At 36.7% G+C, this 8,676-nt stretch overlaps 1 protein-coding gene across 1 annotated transcript; it reads left to right on the top strand.

Moving 5' to 3' along the window:
- Positions 1-281: 281 nt before the first annotated feature.
- LOC131430507 (uncharacterized) lies at positions 282-2,619 on the top strand. The gene is made up of 3 exons (XM_058595543.1): positions 282-604; positions 669-963; positions 1,039-2,619. The coding sequence occupies exons 1-3, from the start codon at positions 412-414 to the stop codon at positions 2,510-2,512; spliced, it is 1,962 nt and encodes a 653-aa protein (XP_058451526.1). The 5' UTR covers positions 282-411; the 3' UTR covers positions 2,513-2,619.
- Positions 2,620-8,676: the final 6,057 nt, after the last annotated feature.

The raw sequence follows: 8,676 nt of genomic DNA, 5'->3' as shown, positions 1-8,676 counted from the left end.
ATGTCGGAAATTTTGAATTACTCGATTATTCAATAATCGAGTATAATTTTGAAACTAATCGATTGAAATTTATTCGATTATCTGAGTTATCAATCGATTACTCGATTATTCGTTCGATTATTACTATGGGATTTTTTTAATTATTCGATTAGCTCAATAATCGAATATTAGTTTTAAGCTATACGATTAAATATTACTCGATTATCTGGGTTATTAGTCGATTACTCGATTAATCGATCGATATTACGACATCCCTACACATTTCCAAGTTGAATACAAACTGTCGCTGTTTAGAAGGGAAAACCGGTACGGCTTTGAATGTTTCAATACAACTCGAATTGAGAACGGTTTCAAACGGTGAAGTTATCATTTCTTGAAACCGACTTATTGTTTATTATATACTACACAAAAATGTATGAAATAATATCTTGCGCGAAGGATACCCAGCTGCACACATTTCCGGCGCTGGAGTGTTTGTGCATCAGTCCTCATGTGAACAATAACGTAAGTGATGTCCAGTTCTTTCCGGCCATGAAGTTGTTTCTGCGGGCCAACAAAAGCTGGGGTGTCGAAATGATGAGAATTAAGGATGTGGAAGGAAAACGTAAGTTTTTTTTTCTAATTTTTTTATATGAATAATAGATGTTTCTTTTCTCGTTTTCAAACAGCTACAATTTCGAATGTGAAAAAAATTACCATGGATAATTTGTATTGTGTGGCCTGTCCCAAATCGGACCGGGAAGATATTGCGATTGGTTTAACGTCAGGTCTGATCAGGTTGATGAATTACAAGAAATCCACCAATACGAAACGTCTGGAGGCAGATCGGCTCGCCAACGGGGTGACGTTTTTAGATTTTAGCGCCACGGATGATTTTCTAGCGGCCGTGTATGAAAGTGGTACGGTTAACCTGTTCGGGATGAAGACTAGTAGTCGGGTAGCGACAATGACGTTTGATAAACAGTAAGTAATAAACACTTGTGAATATAATTTATAATATTACTGGAAAATTATTAATAATGTATCTTCTGTTTTCAGCACAACCAAAGCTCGCTTTCACCCAACGAGGCGTTTTCTGATATCGGTCGCTTCCTACAATGGTTCGGTTATGATGTATGACACTCAGACTAAAAAGATTGCCTTTAATCAACCGGAAGCGCACGGTGCTCCCTGTCGAGATATTGCCATGGCCGCTAGTAACCCGGATGCTCTGTTCAGTGTTGGCTACGATAATGTGATCAATATATTTGATACACGCAAGAAACTTGTGGCATCAGAAATCCGGTCCAACTATCCATTTGAGTCACTGGCAGTTTCCGAGTGCGGAGGATTCTTTTGTGCTGGAAATTTGAAGGGGTACGTTTACGGATACGATTTAAGAAATTTATCCGCACCTATCAAAACAAGTGCAATTCATGACAGTATTGTGAATAGTATTGCTTTTGTACCGAAGCCTATAGAGAGGGAGCAAAGCCGACTTAGTTTCGAGCAGTCACAAATTCCTAAGCCAACTGAGCTGGTTGTAAAGCCTGGTCCCGTTGCTGCAACGGCGACTATTGATTCTCCAGCTCCCGTTTTAGGCGGCAAATCCGATCAGGACAGTTTCATGGGTGAAATTGATCTGTTTCTACAACGGAGAGATTCAATGGATTATGTGTCGAGACTGAGCTCTTCTTCCAGGCTAAGCACTGAATCTCGCGGCAGTCTTAATATGGGTGGCAATAATCTCATGGGATATTTGGATGATATTTCGGATAGTAATTTAGATCTGGATCAAATGGAAAATGCCGCTCTAAGCAACCCCGATCAAGACGAATGTTTTGTCAATGTCAATCGACTTATAAAAAGAACTTCAATAAAGAAGCAATGCTCTGTAGATCGCACTCATCGTTCTGCCATAAATTTGGAGAACATTCGGGAGGAATCGGATGTTGATAGTAGCCGTGCTTTAGCGGAGATTCCTGCTGACTCGAATGTTGAAACACATACACAAAAGAACTCTAATGGAGCCTCAAAACGAACTTCACTCAGACGTTCCGTCAATTGGGAGAACAAGGAAAATAATTTCAGTAAATTGGATAATACTTCCACTCCTGTCACAGATAATGCTCAAGTTTCTACAGAGGAACGAGTCATATCGAAATCAGCTCCATTGACGGAAATTGATTCGATGCCTCCTGGATACATCCAGGCAGCATTCCAGGAGTTGAAACTCGAAATGTCCCATATGCGTGATGATTTGCGTGAGGAAATGAGGGAACATTTTTTCCAAAACAAAGTCGACAGGAAATACACCGCACAAGCAACACGTAGCCACACCTGGATGGGCACTTTCAATCTTTGGCGGGAGACTCAGAAAAGCTTGGAACGAATCGACGAGGTCACCCAAACCGGGTTTGGCATGCTGCTCACAAATGATGAGTTTACCCAGCGCTTCATGGCGCTCCAGCGGGAAAATGGAATACTCAAGCGACGGATAGCGGAGCTAGAGCAGGCAATGGCCAAACAGTAGTACCCTACTACATGTGATTGTACAAAACTTCAGCGCGAAACCACTGGATGGCGAGTGTTATTTTGCTGTAATTTTTTAATGTTTTTATAAATAAACTTTGGAATTAGTTTTTTTTTAATATTTCAAGAACGAAATTCCATAATAGGATAAAAAGATTTTCCCAAATCAGTCATACAATGGGATCTCCTATAACGCAATTCTTTCTTGTTGGATTCCTTATCGTCGGAAAACCGGATATGAGGGAACCCAGACACATGCGATTTCAACTGATTGAGGTTGTGAATAATTATCTCGCTTTTGTCGATAGATAGCACCATGCAGTCTTCAGCACACGTAAAATTAAACCCATAATTTAGTACCATTAGACAGTCGTTGAGAATTACTCCACTGAAAACGCTTTTAGAAAAGCATGAAATAATTAATTTGCTCACAATATATACAAATGATTCACGCCAGTTTTTGTGTGGAAAACTCGAGCTCGATCGAAATTCATGAGAAATTTAAAAAAACAGATAGTGGAAACGTCACATTTCGATACCTTCTTGTGATATCTCCCAAGTAGCATGTTAAGCTGCTTTCCTGTATTTTATACTGATTGTGCAACTTCTAGTTAGTGTTACTGTTATGCTAACTATTGTGTTACAGAAAAACGTGCTTAATCCACCTAGCAGTGAGATGATACCTTTTTTTTATATAATATTGAATATTCTTCGGTTTTTTCAATTTTCATGACATTATTTTAATAACCGTCGTTCTAAGCAGTTTTAAGCCGTTGTCGAAACTGCAAATCGGATCGAATTTGAATCTAAACGTGTGACAATCGATTGAACAATCCATGATATGTCGAAGTAAGTTCCATTTTAGAGTTTACGGTAATTTAAGGTACTTCCAGAGCCGGTATTCAGGAACCAACATAACCCAAACCGATTCGTATGGCCATATGACGAATAAATTGCAATAGTTTTGAGTCCAACTTTAAAGCTTTTCGGGATTGTCCCCTCCCGTGGTTGATGGGCTTGACGGTTTTGCAAACATCATCAGATACGATTAATTATTGTTTAATATAAATATGTGTTATAACTTTTAGTTTAATTATTGAGTTTATTGAGTGAGGCATGAAACGATTTGAATAAGATGTTGATTGCAATACGCTCCAACATCCGGGGTTGGAGAGGCCGGTAGGGCTTAACTGAGTTCTTTTTATGTATTATTTTCATACTACCGGTGCCTTTTACCCGTGTGAAGTGGAAGTTAAGTGGAGTGAACGTATCCCAATTGGGTTTCACACGATGACAACAGGTGAACGGTGAATCGAGTCCATATTTGATGTTTATTGGTGATTTGTGTACAATGTATAACTGTGGAATGAGATAGAATATTGTAGAATAGAATAAAATAATAATGGCTTAACCAATGGACAAACCATTGATAGCTGTCAAACGATGTTCATCCAGTTCCATTAGAAGAGATAGAAATTTGGTAACGGAACCCCCATTCATCTCAAATCCATTAGTCATTTCATATACGATAACCATTTGTTATAGTGACATCTGTTATCTCTGTTTGATAGATTAACTTCAGAAGTAACATGAAATTTGGAACATTTTGCTTTGCTAAAACAGCAATATTGAACCATTTCCGAGCTACTACTATGCGTTATTGCTTCTTAGAGAAGAGGCAAAGACTTTGTATTCGGTTTTATCACAATTCATTTATTAAAAGTCCTGTGATCGCTAAAATGACATGGTGACTCTACTAATGAGATGACTATTGGCACACTAGTTTAGTTAGGATCTATTAGAGTAGAAATAGTAACTCAATGTTGTAATGTTTGCGTGTGGAATACATATGGGTATGTATGCATGTGCGAATGTGAGTAACTGTGTGTGTATGTATGTGTTTTTGTGTGTATGTACAACATACATTCGACCGTGCCTTTGAGTGCGTTGTATCAAATTGGTAGTGATACATTTCGATTGGGAGTCTAGGTTTACTTGCTGCTCAAAAAGCCTGAGTTTATGGTAAACACAGATAATGAACAATCGAAGATAATGAAATGGAAACATGTTCTAGGGGTGATAGCTAAATAATTGAAGAGTAAAATTATATTTCGTAATAGTCAAATATCACTGAGCGTTAGCGTCATGTTTACATTTCCTCATCCGTTGAACCATTCTGAGTGGCAAAACACACATAATGCATATACAGTACACTAACCCTTGATTTCTCTATCTTGCTTGCATGACACGCCGACAATGAGAGAAAGAATCGGATAAAGCAGAAGCGCTTCTAAAACTGAACAGAACAAGAGGAGAAAAAAGAATGGAATGAAGAAGAAAGGAATACAAAAACGAAGGAAGGAAGGAAGAAGAAAAGAGAAAAATTACCATACTCGTCCAGAACAAGCAAAGCGCATCAAAAAAAGAAGGAAAAGGAAAGAAGGAAGAGAAAAAGAAGAAGAAAAAAGTAAAAGAGAAAAAGAAAAACTAAGAGATATCGCTATGGAATGGAATGGAATATTGGGTAATATAGTTAATATAGTTAATATTGGAAATGTTGGTAAGAAAAATAATATTATTGCATACAACTAACTTTTACATTCAAGGAACAAAATAACATGCCATCAAAGGACGGAGTGGAAATAATGTAGAAGGAAAAAAATACAACGAAACTCAGTTGAATTGAACAATGGGGGATAAGGTAACACAAAACTAAAGGTAAGGAAATCAACATTATTAAAAAATGCTGGGTAACAATGTAATTTCCTCATATTGAAAGAGGCGTTTATATGGCGCGCATGCACTATTCGGCCTGATACAAATTAACGGGGAGGGCAATACATTTTGGACAGGGCTGTAAAAAGCTGATTGGAACCCTTTCCCCACCAAAATGTAATATAAGGATAAGGAAACTTTAAAGCTTTTCGGGATTGTCATCTTCTATATCGGTTTGGATTTTTAAAAATTCATCATCCTGTAATTCCAGAATCGGAAGTCAGAATTGGGTAAAATAATTAATTTTGTATTGGACTATAAGTTTATTTTAATTTGATTTTTTATTTCTGAAATTCCATTTGGCTTTTTTTGAGAAAACGATTCAGCTTTGAGAAACGATTCGATACTGAAATCGGAATTCCAAAATCGGCGAAGCCGAAGTCAGATAAATTCGCCTGAGTTGCTGTAAAGTTTACATTTGTTTCAAAATGTTTGACAATCAGGGTAGATTTTTGAGAAATCGTAGTGCGAATTAAATCCGAATCGAAAACTGATTATCGCTAAAACTGAAATAAGTTTATTTGGTTACTAACCAAATATGCTAACCCGATAAACCTTATTAATTTATGTGAGATAGATATTTTTATCCTATAACCCTGTATCCCCTAAACCGGAAGTTGGATCGGACTGAAAAGCAATATGTTTTATAAGATCTTAAAACTTTTCATTTGAATCTTAGATTTCATTTGAATCTTCAATCGGTTCAGCCATCTACGAGAATAACGAGTTACACAATTTTAATTTCGTTTCACATATCATCCTGTAGTTCCGGAACCAGAAGTCGGAACCAAACCTTGTTTGGGAGTATACAACTTGTCATATGAATCTGAGTTTGTAGAAAACGGCTGAGTCATCTCCAAGAAAATTGAGTGAAATTATTTGTCACAGACGCATTTGCTGATCTCGACGAACTGATTCGAATGGTATCAGTCCGAGGTAAAATGTCATGAAAATGGATGCTGTACACAGTCTTTTTGGTACTTAGACACAATCGTATGTAACAGTATAAAAAATCGTGTTTCACGTTGCTCCCAAGCATTGCTTTGTAATACAATGCACAAAACTCCTACTGCTGGAATAGGGGGAAAAGTCGCTTACACAAAAATGTCGATATCTCCGTTAAAAATGAACGGATTTTAACAATCTATGGCTTGTTGGATAGCTATTACCGTGCGAAATTTAAGTCTGAAAACATATTCTGTTTTCAAGGTCAATTGTGACAGATATTGTCAAAAAACTTGAAATTTTGACAGAAAACTTGGTATAACTTAGTTTGTTATAAAACAAACGTTATGAAACAAACTTATAAAACCGATACACTGAAGAAGGATGTAAATAACATTCCGAAATACGCGTATCTGTATTGTAGCGTTTGTTAGGCTTCATTAAAGTGTAGTGACTTTGTGAAAGTGTAATAACGTGACAGTGAAATAGTGGAATTGAATGGTACATAAATAGTGCACCTATTAAATTATTAACTGAATTCTAAACCTGAATTGTGAACCTTAATAAATGAAATGCATTTTAACATTCATGTTTAGAATTTAGTTCCAGCATGTAAGTTCTGAATCTTGGAGATGAATTCTGAAACTAAATTCAGGAATTAAATTCTGGTTCAGAAGCCAGTTCTAAAACTCAGGTTCGAAATTCAAATTTAACATTTTGTTTCAGGATCCAGATCTAAAATTCAGAACCTGAATTTTGTTAGTGAATTCTGAAGTTAAAATTCTAAATCATAATTCTGGATAGGACTCCAAAACATGAGCTTGAGCTTGACCGACCACCCCTGGTTGCTACTCCGTTACTGATCGGGATTAACTGAAATTGTACAGAGAATTTCTAGATGATCCAACCTGGGACTGGTAAATCATCCTTCAATGTACATCTTCTGGTAACCCCAGAATTCATTGATCAGTACCGGCGCCGGCCAGGCCCGAACGTAGATCGTCTTAGGAATAGGAAGGGATGTTAGTCCAACACTTGTTGTTACTAGAGGCCGTATATACTACTGCGCACTCCACAAGTGTCACGGGAGACGGATATTTGTTAGTATAAATTTCAGTAATGGTAGTATTCGCGCGCGAGCTAGTATGTTTCGGTTCAAGATGCTCGGATGCACCACTAAACTCACTGACTTCCCGAGTGAACGTTTCAACAATATCCGACACTGAAGTTCCGGGAAGTCGTGATTCACAGTTCTTATTCGTAAAAACTAAAGGACAATTTGTAATACTATCGCGTAACGAATAAAATTTTTCTTATTTTTTCTAAATGGAATTATCTGCTACAAAATTAACGAGTGAATAGTTTTTATACAAAATAGTTGATTTATTGTAGTGACATATTCTAAAAAGTTTTTGTAAAATCATTTCAAATCACCAGACAAAGGTCAACAGGTTTCACGCGCAACTTGATTGTTTATTATTTTCGCTTCAATATTTTGATTATTTATTAAAATTAATAATTGGTTATATTGGTTGATCTGGGCAGTCGGCTACCGAGAAAAAACTATTAATTTATCAAACAAATAAGTATTATTTCACTATTTATGAAATATGCCGATATATGTTATCTGTGTTATTAACTTTGTAATAATAATGGATTTGCGCAATAGTTGATTTTTATCATTCAATTTATAATCTTGAAAGACATGCACTGACATGGAAGAAGAAAACATACTTTCTCCGGAGTTAATCGGAAATTGATAAGTTGAATGGAGTTGAATGTGGATCTATACTTGGCTCATTTTTTTCCGTCGGATTCCACACGGCATCTAGGCTGGTACTGTCCGGAGGAAGATAATATGTACTATCAATCTCCTAGTGGACCCCACCCCCTGTTCTGGATAGGACTCCCAAACATAAATTAAGGAATTAAATTTAGTCCCAAAATCTAGTTAAGAAACCAGTTCCAGAATGAAGAATTAAGATTCAGTTTCAGAGTTACAGTTTTTAATTCTGAGCCTGTAATCTGAAACTGAAATTAGCTTTAGAATCCAGGTGGACAAGAATCCAGGGTTTGTATTCAGTTTCAAAATCTAGTTCTAGTATTTTTTCCAAAATTTAGTACCCTTGATGTTTCTGGTTGAAGGCGAATGCTTGCCACGGCGTCCGAGATAGAAATGTGAGCAAAAAATAGTAAGACTTTGTTCATAATTTCAAGATTCTTAATTTATTCTTCCAATTTTTTATTTCGTTCACCTCAAAGGACTTTCTTTTCATTGTACTACAAGTGAAAACATCGTTGCGTGACAACGTGGAGTCGCCAAAGTACGGATGAACATCCTTTCTTTCTCGCAAATTACTCAAATTTTCACCGTCGTAACACGATACAACGTGTTCACTCATTGAGGGTTTCACCGGAAGTGCAAGGCCCTTTTTGAAAAACTTG

Source organism: Malaya genurostris, chromosome 2 (assembly GCF_030247185.1).
Source record: "Malaya genurostris strain Urasoe2022 chromosome 2, Malgen_1.1, whole genome shotgun sequence".
NCBI lineage: Eukaryota > Metazoa > Arthropoda > Insecta > Diptera > Culicidae > Malaya > Malaya genurostris.
This window is presented reverse-complemented; position numbering and strand designations above follow the sequence as displayed.

What these genes read in the sequence shown, in the direction of transcription:
- LOC131430507 (XM_058595543.1), top strand. Translation starts at nt 412, where the DNA reads ATGTATGAAATAATATCTTGCGCGAAGGATACCCAGCTGCACACATTT. An exon ending in TAAGGATGTGGAAGGAAAAC is followed by an intron (nt 605 to 668) that starts GTAAGTTTTTTT and finishes GTTTTCAAACAG; the next exon opens with CTACAATTTCGAATGTGAAA. An exon ending in ACAATGACGTTTGATAAACA is followed by an intron (nt 964 to 1,038) that starts GTAAGTAATAAA and finishes TTCTGTTTTCAG; the next exon opens with CACAACCAAAGCTCGCTTTC.